The sequence below is a fragment of the Cladophialophora bantiana genome, assembly GCF_000835475.1.
Source record: "Cladophialophora bantiana CBS 173.52 unplaced genomic scaffold supercont1.27, whole genome shotgun sequence".
Classification (NCBI taxonomy): Eukaryota; Fungi; Ascomycota; class Eurotiomycetes; order Chaetothyriales; family Herpotrichiellaceae; genus Cladophialophora; species Cladophialophora bantiana.
Window position 1 is genome coordinate 144,001 of NW_015971601.1, and position 17,732 is coordinate 161,732.

At 51.9% G+C, this 17,732-nt stretch overlaps 5 protein-coding genes across 5 annotated transcripts; 2 read left to right on the top strand and 3 right to left on the bottom strand.

The window, feature by feature from the left end:
* Positions 1–414: 414 nt before the first annotated feature.
* Positions 415–2,974, top strand: Z519_12246 (uncharacterized protein; the record flags this gene model as incomplete). Its single annotated transcript, XM_016769952.1, has 5 exons — positions 415–451; positions 605–725; positions 778–818; positions 869–1,298; positions 1,354–2,974. 5 exons carry the CDS (start codon positions 415–417, stop codon positions 2,972–2,974), a joined length of 2,250 nt encoding a protein of 749 aa, XP_016613804.1.
* Positions 2,975–6,426: 3,452 nt separating this feature from the next.
* Positions 6,427–7,274, top strand: Z519_12247 (uncharacterized protein; the record flags this gene model as incomplete). The annotated part of the gene is made up of 3 exons (XM_016769953.1): positions 6,427–6,651; positions 6,711–6,872; positions 6,927–7,274. 3 exons carry the CDS (start codon positions 6,427–6,429, stop codon positions 7,272–7,274), a joined length of 735 nt encoding a protein of 244 aa, XP_016613805.1.
* Positions 7,275–9,245: 1,971 nt separating this feature from the next.
* On the bottom strand, positions 9,246–12,758 carry Z519_12248 (uncharacterized protein; the record flags this gene model as incomplete). Its single annotated transcript, XM_016769954.1, has 1 exon — positions 9,246–12,758. One exon carries the CDS (start codon positions 12,756–12,758, stop codon positions 9,246–9,248), a length of 3,513 nt encoding a protein of 1,170 aa, XP_016613806.1.
* A 678-nt stretch (positions 12,759–13,436) lies between these two features.
* On the bottom strand, positions 13,437–15,095 carry Z519_12249 (uncharacterized protein; the record flags this gene model as incomplete). Its single annotated transcript, XM_016769955.1, has 1 exon — positions 13,437–15,095. One exon carries the CDS (start codon positions 15,093–15,095, stop codon positions 13,437–13,439), a length of 1,659 nt encoding a protein of 552 aa, XP_016613807.1.
* A 417-nt stretch (positions 15,096–15,512) lies between these two features.
* Z519_12250 (uncharacterized protein) lies at positions 15,513–17,465 on the bottom strand (the record flags this gene model as incomplete). The annotated part of the gene is made up of 2 exons (XM_016769956.1): positions 15,513–16,826; positions 16,869–17,465. 2 exons carry the CDS (start codon positions 17,463–17,465, stop codon positions 15,513–15,515), a joined length of 1,911 nt encoding a protein of 636 aa, XP_016613808.1.
* Between the last annotated feature and the right edge of the window lie 267 nt (positions 17,466–17,732).

A 17,732-nucleotide genomic window follows, 5' to 3' on the forward strand; every position in this document is an offset into this window, starting at 1 on the left:
AGCACCGCCTTTGTCTTGTCCTCATTCCTCCCGCGACCAGGAAACGAAGCCTGGGTGTTGAAACAATCCCTCGTCGTCACCCTCGAATCAATCTTCCGACAAATCTACTTCAAAAGTCTCTCGTTTCAGTTCAATGTCGCCGACGATCTATTAACTCCCTTCCGCACTCCCCTGGCGTTCGCTCTCTTCGCATCTCCCACATCATCGCAGGCGTAGACTTGGGAACACAAAAAGTGTTGGTGTGTTTGGTTCGAGACACAGGAAATAATACGCGGATTCTGGTTGAGACGAACAACAACATAATTTTTGGACAGCTTCCGTCGCAACCACCACCTCGCAGCTCTCCGGGACGTGCCTTCTCAGGCTGCCTGTAATTTATAAATCAACCCGCCCGACTTGGTGCCCTGACGCGCAATGGCGCCTTCTCCGCCTCGACTGCGAATCCTCTCAGGTGAGCATGACTTTTGCTGACCTACCCTGCCCTGTCTTGCGCAGGCCCGCTCAACCATCCATTGGAATTTCGGCCTTGGTCTCCTTTTCCCTTTGCTTTGTTCGCCGCCCACTCCACCCGAAATGAATCGAGAGCTAAGACGCTGCTGTATAGTGGGTGGAAATGCAGTTTCTGCCTTCTTGTCATGGCGGCTGCAGGCCACCAACGCCTGCGATGTGACTCTGGTCTGGAAAGCGAATTATCAGACTGTGGCCCAATATGGAGTCTCCTTCAAGTGAGCAATCTGGGTCTCCTCAACTTTCTCCGTGCACCTCTGACACATTCAGATCTTCACTGTACGGAAATGAAAGATTTAAGCCCCGTTACGGTATGTCAATCCATGAGTTTTTGCGAAGATGGAAGCTGACTCGGCCAAAGTCGTCCAAAGCCCTGAAGAGGCAGCGAACCAGCAGGCAGCCTTCGACTACGTCCTTCTCTGCGTCAAAGCCCTACCCGACGTCTACAATTTAGCAGATATAATCCAATCGGTCGTCACTCCTCAGCATACCTGCATCCTTGTGAACACGACAAACACACTGGGAGTGGAACAACAACTTGAAGAACGGTTTCCTACAAATGTTGTCTTGTCCCTAGTTTCCGGTGCCGATTTAATCCAACTGGGGTCGAGCGAATTTGAACACACCGGTTCCACGGAGATCTGGGTTGGACCGGCAAGCAAGAATGCCACGATACCAGAGTCTATTCAGAGGGACATGTCGGAAGCCCTGGCCATGACCTTGACCACTGCCCAGGTTGACTGCAAGGTGTCTATAAACATTAAACAGCAGCAGTTTGAGAGGATGATCGGGTTGGTGATATCTCATTTTGGTGCAAGGATCACGGCAGTTAACCTCCATCTCTAGGCCTATTGCATTCCATCCTACAAGCGTCCTTTTCGAAACACCAAATCTCTCGGACCTGATTCGTTTACCCGGTGTGCATGACCTGATATCCGATATTATTGAAGAGTTGGTACAGATAGCCCATGCACAAGATTGCAAGTTTCCGAGCAACTTCAAGGAAACGACAATCCAATCGATGATCGGGTCAAGTCAAGATCCCAGTACAATGTACCAGGACTTCACAACCCGCCGCCCAATGGAGGTCGAGACCTATCTTGGTTCTCCGGTCGAACTAGCCAAAAAGGCAAGTATCAAGGTGCCCCGACTCGAGACCCTGTACGCGATGCTACGTCATGTCAACGCTGTCAATAAGGACCGTCCTGTCGCGTCTGCTGCCAAGCCGCAGTCGCCATCCGTAATGCAGCCTCCTCCCAGAACGATGTCTCTCGCAAATGCTCCCCTTCGACAACCGAACGCACCTGTCAATGGAGCTCCCAGACCGATGCGCGGTCCCAACATGGGACCACCCATGGGACCACCTGGAAGACGCGGTCCTCCTCCCGTCAACGGCTTCCGCGGGCCGCCAAGCAGTTACCCGCCTCGGGGACCTAGTCAGATGCAGCGTCGGCCATCCTACGACGAGACGAACCTGGATGAATTTAGCCATGTTGTCCTTTATGACGAACTGCCCGACGGCGATGTGGCCGCCAATTTCGTTGACAATGCCGGCCCTCCCGCAGCATCACTTCGCGAACGAGAACTGATGCTACGAGAGAAGGAGCTGCACCTGAAACAACAGGAAATGGCAATGAGAAATCGCTCGGGCCGAAGAACGTCGCACAACCGTCATCAAGACATTGATGACGACGATGATGACGACGATTATTTTGATCCAATGCAAGCACGCGGTCCTCCAATGCCCCCCATCGACCCGGATAATTTTGACATGATGAGCGTTACTTCGAGGCGGACTAAACGGACAACCAGCCAGAATCAATTGCGGAAAGATGTCTTTGCAAACGGGAACGGCATGCGCCCCGGATCTTATGGCCGACCCAACCTAAACAGGCATCGGACCAGCGCCCAGCTTATGTCTGATATGCCCATGCTTGGAGAAAATATCCTTGACAACCCGATGATGGGCTTTTCATCCAACCGGTACGGATCTGTGGATCGCAAGGAAATGGCGGACGAGTCACGCGCAAATTCCCTAACAGCAAGCCGGCTTCAAGAACTGGGAGCGAATGGAGGGCCATATCCCGGTCCGCCTAGTAGGCGGACAAGTCGGTCTCCCGGGAACCCGTTCGGGCCGGCTGGACGAGGCCCCAACCGACCGTCACCACCCAACGACCCTTATATGCAACCAGGACAACGCAATGGTCGACCGTCCCCACCGGGAGGGATGCCTGCACCAGTACCCAGATACCCTCCAGGTCAAGGCAGCATGATCCCTCCACATCAAATTGATCAGGCCGGGGTGAGCAAACCATTCCCACCGAAACCACCTGTGAAAAGTCTGACTGGGAGTGCCAGTGCTAGCGCTGGAAGTGGGGATAGCGGAAGTGCCAATATTGACTCGGAGCCGTCAGCTCATAGCAGCACCAGCAGCTTCGCGCCTCGGCAGATCTTGAGCATCCGTTGACAGGGTGTGTCAGCACAGTTTGTGCAAGTTAACCTGGATTGACGATTTGTTGCACTTCGGCGAACAACATGATGAAGATTCGACTTGGCCACACAGTATCACATATATCGGTTGACTGTTACCTTGGTTTCCCATATACTTTAATGATCGGCGTCCGCGAACATTACGACCTGATGGGCCTGAGATGGCCCGTCACCTCAGCAAAAAAGCATTGAGATGAGTTTGGTGGACAACGCACGGTTGAATGGAGATGTTGGACCATTCGATTTTTGTGTTGTTTTTTCTTCTAGTACATACAACATTGAAAAGAGGAGTAGGGCTCCCGCTTGTCTTATTGTACATCGTGCCATAATGGCATTGCACATTCTCGAAGACAGGGATTGGAGCGGTGAACGAGGGTCCTTGTGTCTCTCCGGTTCGAGGGTGATTGGAGAGGGCTTTTTGTATGGCATAAATTGGGAAGATACAGTTTTCAGGCACGAACACGATGGGACCGAGAATGAAATAATTTCATTATGCTAGATCTCTGCACGGTAAACAGGGAGGAGGCGAAGGAGGGCAAAGGAAACATGAGGGTGGCACCGACATGGCAGGGTGGTGAATCACGGTAATAATCGAATGCAAGCAAAAATTGGGGGGGGGGGGGGGGGGGGGGGGGGGGGGCGAGAGTACAGAGACGGAAGCCGAGGCGAGTCTGTACTTGTATATCAATCTGCAGGACTGGAGACATTCAGCCGTCGTTGATCAGTTGTTCGATCGTTTGTGTTGCATATTTCATGTACAACATTCACAGCCTTGTCTGTATCCGGACGACGAGGCTGCATCGGAATTTTCCTCTTGACCTGCCAAGTAGATTAACCTACTTGTAGTAAGGCGGATGGTTAGTCAGCTCGTTTCTGCACAACCGCACGACGTCATGCACCAACTGTACTGGGCTACGTCATAGCTACCGAGCAACATTTAAAATGTTTTACAGCGAAGTCCATATCACAGCCACCACATCCACCACCAACCACCATACATGATGAACGTAGACAGGCCTATCCTGCGAGCCTGCTACCTGTCCTATGTGCCAACGACTATTTAATCAGTCAGTTCCAAGCGATCTAGCGCATTCGCCATCAAACCTAGCTGAGGCAGGTGCAGACTTATCCCATCGCCTCATCTCGTCTCACTTGAACTACCCTGTACCGAGATGCTGTTCAAGTGCGACCATTAGCCAACGCTCAAGGCTTCGGGCTATCACAGTTTGACAATGTCTATGAATTAAACAGACCCCGCTATATCTGATAGACAGATCGATGGAGAACCTCTACACTGGCGTGAGAAGACTTTGCTGTCAACACCAGCGCAAGCGCCTCCGTGCATCATATAACACGTTTATATGACCAAAAATGTACTTCAACCCTGTCCTGGAATCTATCGCACAGAGCTACCTCTCACGCATTAAGCATTACGAACCGCACTCGAAACTGGACCCAGATTTCAAGGAAAGTGGCTTAGCTTTTCCGCTGATGTTGTCGGCGTGGCTCCAGCAGTAATCAGCCAGGCTCTAGGAAAGACGTGTGAAGCCAGACGTATCCGAATCACAACCCTGGTTACACGTATATGAGGATTTAGATGAGCCCTTCAGAGAGCGTAGAGTGGCCCTACCAATGCTGAGCATCTGAGGGGTCTCTGAAAAAGGTTTCCTTTCCCGTCAAATCCTGGGTATGCCCGCGACAATCATCCAAAACCTCGTCAACTTCAACCAGCTTCCGATATCTCTGAAACCGCGATTCCATCGGAACACTAATGGTGAATATCATCTCTGGCGGCCACAACTGTTAAGTCTATCCCCGAGGATCAGGGGGGAACTCCAGAGACTCTCTACGCGATATCAGCGACCTGGTTGACAAATTCGTGCGATAATACCTGGCTCACAGGTTCTTTTTGGGGAAAGACTGCAGTTCATGACCAGATAACCTGAGCACTTTCATAGACCGAGCGAAACTGACAAAATCAGCTGCACTTCGTCAATCTTGTACATTCCGTCCAGTCATATCAGCTGGCTTGTTATGCATGCTGTCCCAAACGGGGTTTAATACCAAACTCGACCAGGTTTTGCCCAGATGGTGACACCTTGGTTACCGGCTCCTCTAGCTGAATCATGGTACGGATCTTGCCCTGGAGCCTCCTGCCACCAATATAAGTCATCAAACTGTTCCTATATCGATACTAGATTCTCGTGGTATTCAATCCGGCTGGAGATGGTATCAAATGTCGTTACCAACCTTATCCACCTTCCGTCAGAGTCTATGTCTACCTCAAGCCTGGGTCCAGCAAGCAGAGCACACTACAATTCCGGCTAAGTTCAAACATTGCAATCTCCCGTTCCTTTGGCGTGAGGGTCGGTGAAGGCAGACAATGAATTCGTTCCACAGCTCTGGCCTTCTTCATTAGGCAATACCTATCCTTCCAAGAGTTCGCTTAGTGCAAGTCCGAGTCGGGGAAACACGACGACGACGGGGATTGGACAAACAGCAGGCTGTGGCATTGGATGACGAATCGCCGAATACTACAGCATGTGTGGATTTCCGATGGACAGTTAAGGGCAAAGGTTTAGTCTGCACGGGCCTGAAGCTAGTCTGGACGGTCGAGAAATATTCTAGAAGCATATGCACCCCGGAATTGGCAAGGTTGACCTTCTCTTTTGGGTAAGGTCTGTCCCTGTTCTGTCCTTGGATGAGCTTCGTTGAATGCTCGTCGAATTGGATCCGGACATTTACGCGTGTAAGTTTGCGGAACCCAAAGCAAGCATCTTCGACTAAGGGGTGCCTTTCCTCATCTGTGACTACTTGTATGACTAAGAGGTTGCAGAGATCGTTTCAATGAAGGCCTAGACAGTGGATGCTAGGGTTGGCGAAGTAGATAACCGCAAGTTGCTGGTTTCAAGCATACTGCCTCCTACTGCCCCCTTTGGCCGGCTTGCAGCACCGTATCGGTTGAATGCGGCCTTTCACTGACTCAGACTCCTTTATCCACCAGTTACCTGGGTCCTGAAGCGATATGCAGTCCATATGGGACTCCAAGTGTCGTCATCTTACCGGAGCTCGTACGGGGTTCCATTACAATTTCAGGCTACTGTTGCCCTGAGAGGATCCTTATGAAATTCATCTGTAAGCACTACTTGCACCTGATCTCGATGGACTCAGCAACCCGGTTATATCTGTGATGATCAGCCCCACCAAAGGAACTGCAAGGACAATGTGACCAAAAGGTTACGAAGAAAGCCAGTGGACAAAACAAGATTGGCAATCGCCCACTTCGGCTGCAAACAACCGCCTGCTTCGAATATCAAGCCTCTTTAATAGCGAGCCTTCCATCACGCTATTCAGCCGAATACATGATATAGCCTTTAAAGACCAGGTCCCCTTCAATCTACAACCTTCAACCTTAGCCACTTGGACAGAATGAACAAACTGGACACACAGGATCTGTTTGAAATCGGTCCATACGATACATGGGCCGCCTTCCCTTATGACTGGGACCAACCACTGGCGGCCGATTTGCCAAGTCAACCAAATTATGAACCTGGTCACGTCGATCGTCTGCGAGCGAGGAGCTCCAAGCCGTTATTAGATGATGACTGCGACCTGTTTGATCCTGAAGTAATGAACAAGTTTCTGATTGAGGTGGTATTATTCCCTCGACCTTTCTAGGGTACGAATTTCTGTTAATACTTCTCTTTCTTCAGGTTGAGTCAAACAATTGTAGGAGTAACTATGCAAACTCTGCACTCTCCTGTGGAATCCCTGAAACAGAGGGCACGCCACCGCCCAACATTGAGAGGCAGGAAAAGTCCATATCAAATACCAGTTCCCCTTTGACAGAAGTGGTTATTGACATCCCCGGGGAGGTGCGTCCCATCTTGTGAAAACTAGCCTTGTCAAGCTAACTCGGACTCTCACAGCGTCGTCGTGCCCAAAATCGTGCGGCTCAACGGGCGCACCGCGAACGACAGAAACGCTACGTAGCTCAGCTTGAGAAGAGATTTTTCGCGCTGCAAGCCAACTACAACCACTTGGATGAAAAGTATAAAAGGGTCGAGAAAGAATACCAGTCGTTGATCAGAATGCTTTTCTCTCGGCAACCACCGACAACTTCTCCTGTCTCGCAAGCAAGCACAGATTCCTTTCTCTCTGCATGCAGCCACGACTCACTCTTAGCGAAGGAGCATTTGCTGTGCGAGCATCAACATGATCAGGTGTTGGCATTGGAAATGGACGAGACGTTGCCGTCAAATCTTGGGGTGCCCTGACACAGGCGCACATAAGCCGTGCTCGCCGCACAACCTGGATTCGGGAAACCGGTCGAATGCACTGTCAGGTCCAAGAGACGACATAAGTGTGTTCTTGGCAATTCTATTATCATTTTCCGTCGGGATGTATAACATTGTCAAAGTCTAAGCCTACTCCGGAAGCAGGATCTCAAGGCCAGACTGTCTACGCCCATGAGTGATGCGGGGTTTGCTCCCTCCGCTCTACTGAGTACATATAGGGGACTGCTGCGCGAAGCACATGTGCTTTCGCTCTACCTATTTTTGAAAAAAAAAAAGGAGATCATGCCAGGCAATCATCGAGGAAGCCGCCACTCCCTGTCAGCCGTCTGGGAATATCGAAGACTGCTACCATATCTGGAAGCATACCCATGGAGCGTTTAGGCATGCCACCAACCATGCATTCCAGATATCCATCGATCGATCGAGTGAAGATGAAAGAATCACGGCCAAGATGTGGGGAACCAAGGTATAACTTTGGACGCGAGCGTTGCTTCCAAGCAAAGACTTGGGATCTCTGTCATCAGCAGGGAAAGGATTAGAGCTGGTGGGAGCTCGGTATCATGGTCGCGAAACCGCAAACGGGTCTCTCTCAATAACCATCCGGAGAAAGGGAAATGACTGTTCTGGTATGTCCTTTCGACATCTTGATCCAAAATCCCATTTCGAGGCTCTTGCATGAACGCGGGGAGAGACCAGTGCCAGCGACAGACGCAGACGTAGACACAGACGCAGCACGAGCTGGAGGGATCGACCAGTCACCAGCCAAATCAGTTCCTCTCCAATGATGCCAGAAGACAAGATGGTGTATGACTGGATTGGATAGGATAATATAGAGACATATTTGTATTTGTGCGGGTGAGGCCACTTACTTCATACCGTATGGTGTTTACATATGGCGTTCGAATGGGAGTGGGAATAGGAACTGGTGCAGTGTGGAGGCGTAGTAATTACTACACTGCTCTAGGTAGGTAGCTAGGTATATCGAAGCAGAGACATCCGTCTTACACGAGAGGTACATTGCGGGAGTCCCTATCTAGGTAGGATAGATTCCCTGGAGCACTCCGTACAGGGTGTACATACCTACCTACCTGATACATAGTGTACCGAGTATATGTATGTAGGACAAATGACAAATCCATCCAGTCAATATGGACTCGTGGATAAACAATACCACGGCGGCGGCGCTGATGGTGACGAAGCACACCGTATATATCTATAGTACATGATGTACGCATCTCGATATACCCGATCCGTATATACTCGGTACACGTAATATATTACACATTCCTGTCCGCGTACTGTTTGGGGACCCTGGGGAGGTTGGGTTCTAAAAGGCTCAGCCTATTCATTTTGCAGCCCATCCCCATCCCCATTCATTTTTCTACTGATACTCTCTCTATCCTGCCTGTATCCACTTTCTCGCCCTCGTTTGTCGCCGTCCGAGGTTCTCTTCTATAATCCATTGCGTGCATTTCTAGAACAAAGACAGATAGAAAGAGAGCAAATCTTCACGCTTTTCGGGTTACGTATTGTCCCGTCTCGCCATCCATCCTTCCATCCATCCCTCGGAGTAGACGGCCTAGTCAGTGGTGACATGGGAGGAGTGGTAGTTGCGGCGAAGAAAAAGAATTGTCCGCACAGTCGATTCATTTGATGGTACAGACCACCCATGTTCGCAGAGTGGGTGGGTGGTCGGTGGCAGGCAAGCTGCTTATGCACGGGCCCAACCTTGATCCTATGTAGATGATGGGATGCACATAGATAGACATATACGTCACCTTGGCGATTCTTTTACCTCCAGACGGACGGCCGTAAAAACTAAGCTGATCCACAAGCTTTTTTCTCTGTCGTCCTCATTTCCATAACTGACATTTCCGTTCTTCCATCTCCTGAGCGCTTGCCACTATGGGACGTCATGAATTCCACACTCATTATTTCTTTGGTTGGCCGTTACCGCCTGTTCAAAAAGTTCACCCCACCAATTTGCGGCATACTTAAGAGGCTGTCCGCCCTCTGAAACACATCGCCTCGGAAAAATGAATCCCCGTACGCGCTCGCTGGTGTACTCGGCACGGGCGCCACAGGGGTTGGTAGTGCAGACGAACTTGTTGGCGTTGCGAGAGGATTCGAGCCTGAATTTGCACTGGAATTGTTGGGCACCGTCGCTTGTGCGGCCGGACCGAGGGCTGCGGAGAGCGGTGTTGCTGGAAGCGGGACAGAGATGGGGCTAACGCCATTCACTGCTGTAGATACAGATCCTGTAGAACTTGTCGACACTGAAGATATTGAGGGTATGTTGCCGTTGATCATTTGTCTCGTCGCTGTGTTTGGCGTGCTTGCCGAAGAGGGGCCAGGTATTGGGGGAACAGGAATGATGGGAGGAGGGAATGGGCTCTGCAGCGGATAATTCGAGACCTGGGAGGAGACTGTGTTTGGCGGGTAAGGGGAGGGGTTGACGCCGTTAGCAGTTGTTGCGTGGACGGCATTGGAATATCCATTACCGTTTACCACAGCGCCGGCCGACTGGCTCGAGTTAGCACCGAAAACACTCGGGGGCGGCATCGCGGCAGCAGCACTATCGGTCAAATACCGCCAGGGACTTGTCTCTATCAATCTCCCTGCCTCACGACTCGCTTTCTGCACAGGTCTCAACATCGTTATGATCTCCTGTGACAGCAACCTTAAGGACTTGGCGATCCGCATCTCTGTCAGAAGCTCAATGAAACTCATCAAGAAGTTCTTGCAAAGGAGCCACAACGAGGGGTCATTTCGACCAATGCCTGTTGCAACGACGTGTACGCTAGGATCTTGCAGACGCATATTGACGAGTCGGATTTGGAGGGCTTCGCTGATCTCGATGCATAGTTTGCAGCGATAGACCAGGGTCGACCATAGATCGTGCACCGCCTTTGGCTGCCGGTTTTCTTCGGCCGCTTCAAGGCATCGCAGGAACTGTGCCTTTGCGATCGGAATGGTGTGCAGAGCAGCATCATAGGCCCTTGTCAGGGCGAGGAATATCTGTTCAAAGACCGCTTCCTCTTGAGCATCGGTGAGACCGGTGGCAGGATTGACTCGAGCTGCGAAGGAATTTGAAGGTGGGAGGGCGAAGGCTTCACCTGACCGAGGCGTGCTAGCTACCGACGAAGACGTGAAACCATTCATCGTATTCGTCGTGCGTGACTCTGAACGTGATCTCAACCCAGAACTGGAAGCAGACGTGAGCGTGCCACTGTTTGAGAAGGTCGAGGATGTGCCAGTAAGAGTCCCGCCGTTTAAAGTGGTACCGGTCAAGTGAATCGGAGTCGGGAGGGCAGCCGAACTTGCAGGTGGTACAGGGTGCGATTGATATGCTGGGATATTATCGGCAACTGGATGTTGAATGGCCGTGTCACTGCGCAATCTCCCACCTTGCCTTGAAGCCAGATTTCTGTCTCGGGTGGGTGTGATTGCTCGGACAGGCTGCAAAGGAGTGGCGAACTCCTCAGGGATGGTCTGGATAGGATGTGCGTTTCCACTGGACATCTGTCTTCTATGACCCAGACCTTGTGCCACTCTCACATCCGCCCCAAAGCTTTGAATTGCATTTCTGACTTCAATCATACTTCCGTAGAGCAGGAGCATCAGTGTCCGCACATATCGGGCATCAGACCCAGCGACAATTTTCTTGACGTTATCTTGCAGCTGTGCCGTTACGTGTGTGTAGGCCATGATGCAAGTTGCACAGTCCCTTCGAACGCTATCCTCAACTTTCTCAACCGCGTCTGTGTCTCCCGGGTCGACAAGATCGGCTTGTTCCAATGCTTCGTTGAGTCGGTCGACGTGAGTTGAAGCATTGAAGAAAGTAAACTCTAGTGTGCTTCTTCGTACATCCGTTCCTCTGATCGCAGCAATAAGACCGGATATCTGTGGATGGATCTGATACAGAGCATATAGGATCCCTTTGGCGCCTTCGATGACGGGGTTGTTCCATTCGGTCTCGACTTTGTGTTCCGGAAGACTTGACAGCCGTTTCACAAAGGCGAGCCTGTGTCTTCTGGGATCGCGTGGACTGCTGGGGCTTGAAGAGCTATTCCCGCCAGGGGAAGACAACGCACCATTGCGTTTCAGAACGGAACCGTGGCTAAAGCCTCGGAGATGGCTGTTCCGGTTCACCTTGAGCTCGTCAATACTGTCCAAGTCCGGCTTTTCTTTTCGCAGCATGCCCATCCTCTTTTGCCGAGCAGCGGCCGAGGCTTGCAGAACACTTTCGCTATTGCTCCGGTTTCTCTCATTATTTTGATTAATCAGAGGGGTAATTCCCGGCCGTCGAAGCGCGATCGGCTGCGTACCAGAAGTCATTCGATAGTGTGAGCGAGTCGGCACAGGAGGAGGATTTGGGATTGTTTGGATTGGTGATGATTTGTTGGCCTCTGATTCGGGTTCAACACTGTTAGTGCTGGGGATGACGGGAAATCTGCTGCTAAAGGATCGCTTGAGAGGCTTCGGTGTCATGTCCATTGGGCTCTCTTCAACTTGAAGAGACGCTTCCACATCGATGGGATTGATGACTGGATGTACTTCTCTCAGATATCGCTTGATCTCAAGAGTGATTGCCGTCTCTCTTTCATGGTCAGTCATTTCTGAGAATGAGACTTCGGATTCCTTGGCCTCCACAATCTTCTTCAACTTGAACCGCAGTGGATTCTCCGCGATCTTCAATATTTGCAGTTTTGTCATTTCACACAGCTCCGCCGGCAGATCTTCCACCCGGTTATGTACGATCGAGAAGACACGAAGAGACCTCAAATTTCTGATATCGCTCGATATCTTTCGGACCTTGTTTCGACTGATGTCCAATATCTCCAGCTGACTTAGCTTGTATACACCTCGTGGGATCTCTCGGAACACATTGGACCGGATATTGAGGTATCGTAAATGTGAGCATTCCGAGAACCGAAGGGGGATATGCCAGATCTGGTTGTGAGATAAAGATAGCCTTTCAACCTCGGCCTTGATCAGATCGACCACACTCTCCGGTAATCTTGCAATATTGGAGTGACCCAGATCTAATGTGAGTTTTGGCTTGACTGCGTCGCTCACAGCTTCACTCCCGGCCAGCGCATGTTCGGTGTCCTGCCTGGCATCCGCGACCTTTCTCCGGAAGAGTTCTGTCGTGTCTTCGAGCGACAGCAGGGCTGGCTCGCGGCCAATGGTATTTTGTGCCACAGTCCTTTCCTCCGTGTGGGGAGAAGCATCCTCCGTATTCGGGCCACCGCCTCCTCTTTCGCCATTCAACCTCGTATTCTCGCTCGCAGCTCGAGCTCTGTCGGAATCGTCATGGCGAAACGGCCGTCCTAACCGAGAGGCGTCTTCTGGACGGAGCATGGTCCGGGGATTAGTGGCTGGGGGCACCTCAGGATCCATGATGTTGGAAAGATTGTTATCTCTGAACCCCAGCACGGGAGTGGTGTCAATGGCCAGCATTGAGGCGACTATTTATGCTGCAGAATGACCTACCCATCCGCAGCATAGTCGATGGGCGGCATTCAGGTTGCAGGGCAGGACGTTGTTCTTGTTCTACCGGACAGTCGCCAGGGCTTTTCCACCAAAAGCTATGCGAGTCTAAAATTCTTCTCTCCAAAGCCCAGACAGACGGAGGCAGAGGGGGAACAAGTCGCTTGAAGTGTAGGCTACCGGAGAGTTCTCTGATCGATCTGCATTGTTTTAGGGATGAATGAGGGTGAGTTGTAGGACGAAACGGGGCGTAACGAAGGGAGGGGTTCGCGTGTCGGTTGGAGGCGCAGTCGATCGCTGGCACGGGGCGGCCAGTGGGAAAGACACAGGATGTTAATAGGGTCAATCTCTTGCACGGAGGATATAGAGAGCGCAGATAGCGACTTGGGGGACCTGCAAGGAAGTGTTTAAATGGCTGGATGTTGATCACAGTGACTGGGGGTTTCGGGGTACATGCAAATGGCGCGCGCCTCTAGTTTGTCTCCCTGGCCGTTAGCGCCACAAAAAAGACCAACCACGGCAAAAAGTCTCTTTCGTGCCTTGCATATTCCGGATCAACCTCGGACTATCTTTGCCGGGGGTGCGAGCTAGCCTCGCGAGGCTGTTAGACGCCACCGAATACATGGTAGCGGAGTATTGAGCAGCATTTCAGCCGCATTCCTGTTGGTCCTCCGTCACCCTGGTCTCGGTCCCGTAGCCGTGCAGTCCGCCATCCAAGATCCATTGTTCGTTGTCCTCATTGTCGTCCTGGACCCTTCTCCAGACACTCTTCCTTTCCGTCCCCCGACCCTTCCCCTTGCCCACACTGCTATCCTCTGGAGCTTTCCAAACTGGCCGTATGAGTTTGCCACTTGCCAGAAGAGGGTTGTTGCTAAAGGCGCCCTTTCGGTCAATCTCGCTCAAAGTCAAATGTTGATCTCCAGCATCACCTTCGTTGTCTGAGCCTGCGAGGTTCTCTTTCTCCCGCGCGAGAGAATGGGCTTTCTCCCGCTCGTACGTCTTCACCAGTTTGCCATTCTTGATGCTCATGCTCATAACCGTTCTTTGCTTCTCCCATTCTGGCCGATTTGCTTCCTCTAGTTCTCGCAAATACTTTTGCTGCTTCTTCAGCGCAGCTGCTCGCTGTACCGGCGTCATCCATTGCGTAGTCCCCGGCGTAAGATTTGCGTCATAATCGGCAGCCTCGTCGTAGACACGAGTCCGTTGAGCATTCTCTCGTTGAAACGCCAGCAGTTTATCTCGGTGCGCTCGTGCCCGCGCTGCAGCAGAAGAGGCTTCATCGCCTGATCCGCTCTCTGGGGTTGATCCACCGAAAATCGGCGTGCCTCTGCCTGACAGCGATTGTCCAGCATTGTGGACAGCCATTCTCTCGATCCCTCGTTCTTCTTTCAGTGCCTTGATCATGCCGTTCACCTGGTCTTTTGTCAAGATCGGCGAATTACAGAACGAGCAAGGTTGAAGTCCCTCGAGGGCGCAGATGATCTTGCCACAATTCAGACAGTTTGGGGCGGTTCTGAAAAGCGGATGTATCGAGGCATTGCAGGGGCATTTTCTCCTCTGTGTAGACAAGGTTGGATTGGTAGAAAGCTCCAGTGCCGCGATTGCGGCAGTAAGGTCTGCAACGCTCGAAGTGGTTGTCGTAGGGTCACCTCTGTGTGGCGTAGAAGTGCCAGATTGGGGTTGCGAGTGACTGGCATGAGCGGGCTTCTTGGATTTCTTCGACCGAACATTTGCGAATCCAAAATCAGATATGAGATTCCCAGACGCCGAAGGAGGAAGCTTCTGTGGAGTCTTCCCTGGCGACGCGTCTCGAGAGGCGACAGAGGAACCTGGGCCTTGCCCACTTGCCATGGTTTGAGGGACCTGAAGGGCATCAGGAGTCGAGGACATGTTGGGAACGTTTCGGTCTCTCGAGACTGGTCGATTGTGAGCCACGCCGAAATCCGTGTCGCTGTCGTACTGTTTTGTGTAACCGCCCGCGACATCACCATAGCCTTCTGGACGGCGCACTGGGCCTGCGGCATGGAGAGGAGGTTTGGCTTTCTTGGGACCTTTCTTCAGTGGTTTGGGCACTCCGGATCCCTCCGCGCTGCTGGCGGCCACTTGTGTGTTCCCCCGTCGTGCGTTAAACGACGAGATGAAGTCCAGAGCCTGGGGAGAGTCGCCGAGCAAATTCTTCAGATGTTCAGCGGCTGCATCTTTTGAGAGAGTCGACGTGTAGGCGATCACTTCGTTGAGCGAGTCATCATCTACAGGTAACAAGCGCCCAAGGCGTGGTAGCGCCCATGATTGCAAGTCGCCGCTCATGCTGGGCTGAAGTCGGCGGGCAATGATTTTCCGGGGGGCGAGGATCAGGACTGCTTTTCCGTTCTGGAGAAATCGAGTATGAACATGGCCAACTGATCCTGCCTAGCCCAAGAATGATTATGTAGTGAACGGGACGGCGGCGGCGGCGTTGGTGGTGGTTGAGTCACGAGTGTCGTTGTGAAAGGCCGAGGAAATTTCAAAATTCGGCAGATTCTTACCAAGCAGAAGGTCACCGACTCACCACGAGTCCCGTCCTCTTCGTCGCAACTGTCGGCTCAAGTCATGGTCATATAACATAAATCTGGATTAAACACTGCTGTTGCCTTGAGTTTTACTTTTTTGTGGATGCCACCTGGGTGATGCAGAGACCCATTGTACAGATGCCTTCCTCTCTCGGTCCCTCTACTGTGATCGGTTCTACATAGATTGGTCCGCATTATGAGCCACTAGCGCAATAAGCGCAGCTCCCAAGCCGCTGCCATCCTTCGCAAGCCCGATCCTTATCCGCTTCTCGTCCTCGCCAATGCCCTCAATTTCCCTGAATGCCTCACGAATATACTCCTCGAACCCGGGATAATACTCGACCAGACTCCCATCCACGCCCACGTCGACTATCTCGTCTTCTTGTAGTTTGTTGGTGGAGATGATCACCCCAGCAAGGGCGACGGCGCTCAGTCTGGCCGCCCGTTTCCCAATCGCATGCACAAGCATCTTGACGGCCACACAGTCCTCGGTTGACGCGGCTTCTACCTTCAGGTCCTTTTCCAGTGTCTGCTTGGTGATACGCAAGTGGTCTGAGTGGTCTTCCTCAACAATGGAGAGAAAAGAGGTGTCGATGCCCCATGTCTTAAATAGGGGACTGTCGTCAGCCACCGTCGTTGTACTCCTAATATCGTTGTCAAGGGACGATGTGTCTTTGAACAATGCGACACCTGCAGCTGGGTGCTCGTAGAGACTTAGCAGAGCACGGCGCAAGATTTCGCCCAGGAACATTCCTGACACACGCTTCTCGAACATTTGGATACCAGGATTCACTGACTCGCGGTCCAAGTCGATGTCGTACTGAGTGTTAGGCAGGACCGAGAGGGCATTGTCGAAACTACCCCACTCTGTGTTGATCACCATGAGCCCGGTAGATGAGTCATAATTGGGAACACCACCCTCTGCTTCATCCATGGCCTTCATCTTCTTCACCCTCTCCAGCTTTTCAACGTAGGCGCCATTTGTCCCCGTGCCGAAGATCGCGCCGATCAATGTACTGGTCTTGCCCGGAGAAGTGTATGACCTCGCCATTAGCGTACCGACGGTGTCGTTCACGAGAGCCGCCACTCTCACTGGAAGGTTCAATGCGTCAATCTCCTTCTGCAGCAGACCACAGACGTCCTGTCCGACAGCTTCCTCGATGTTGAAACCCTTCGTCCAACGCATTAATCTACCCTTGTTGATGCCCACTTGATTGACCGGAAAGCTGAAAGTGAAGCCCAGATCCAAAAATTCGACCTCGCCAGGTTTGTTTTTGTGTGTTTCAAAGTGATCCATGTGGTGTGTTTTGAGGAAAGACTCGATCTGTTTGGCAAGGAACGAGAAGAGTTCGTGAGCCGTCTTTGCTTCCATCAGGGCTCGAGGGACAGCGACTTTGGATTGTTGCAACGAGAAGGATTGGTTACCATGAAGCGTGATTGAGCATACTCGGAAGTTGGTGCCGCCTAGATCCACGGCTAGATAAACACCCTGCTGCTGTTAGCTGAATCGCAATGCGGTTTCTCTTCCTACCTTTTCTGTGCCATTGGGGACCGATGTGACATAGGTTGGGATCTGGCTGATTGAGGTCCCCTGCTTCTCCAGGCCCTCTTCCATCTCCCGCACGAACTCTTTTACACCCTTGTTTACATCTTCGGCGGTGTACTCAAATTGTGCGACCATGCGCTTGACCTCTGCTTCCAGCGCCATGTTGGTCAAAGCGTGTGTAATGGGCAGGTCTGAAGTGAAGGGAGACTTCGGTCTGCACTGGGTGCCCGGTTCCAGTAAAGCAAAGTACGCTTCTTGACGGTAGACACTGTCACCAAATGGACTCAGAGGATTTCGCGTCGGTTGGGGAGGAGCAGGAGCAGGAGCAGCAGCAGGAGGAGAAGGAGGGGAAGCCCAAAGGCGCGGCTGGACGTCTCTTGACGCGAGAACCTGAACGAGCAGAACGACGAGGAGGACCAGGCCCGAGACAGGGTAAAGGAGAGAGACGCGTGAAGTGGACAAAAGTTTGGCTCGCGATCTGTATTGTTGAGTACCGGGAATCCAACTAAGACTCCTCTGCCATAAGGTCGGCTGCTGGGCTTCTTCCTGAGCAGGTTGAGAAGCCAGCTTTGCTGTTGGCATAAATGCCAGGAACGAAAAGTGAGGGGCACGGGACACCTGCGCACAAAAGCTTCCAATTCTCAGCGAGGGGGAGAGCCAGTAGGAGGCTGAGAGGTGAGGACGTAAGCTAGGAAATCTAGGTAACGTAGCGTAGCATATGCAGATTGTGGTGTGGTTCGTTGCCAAAGCATGGTGATGGGATGAATTGCAAGCTGCTGGGCGACAAGGCATGGCGGCCGATGATGTCGTGTGGAAACTTTAGCGGCTACCCATCGCACCCATCTCGCC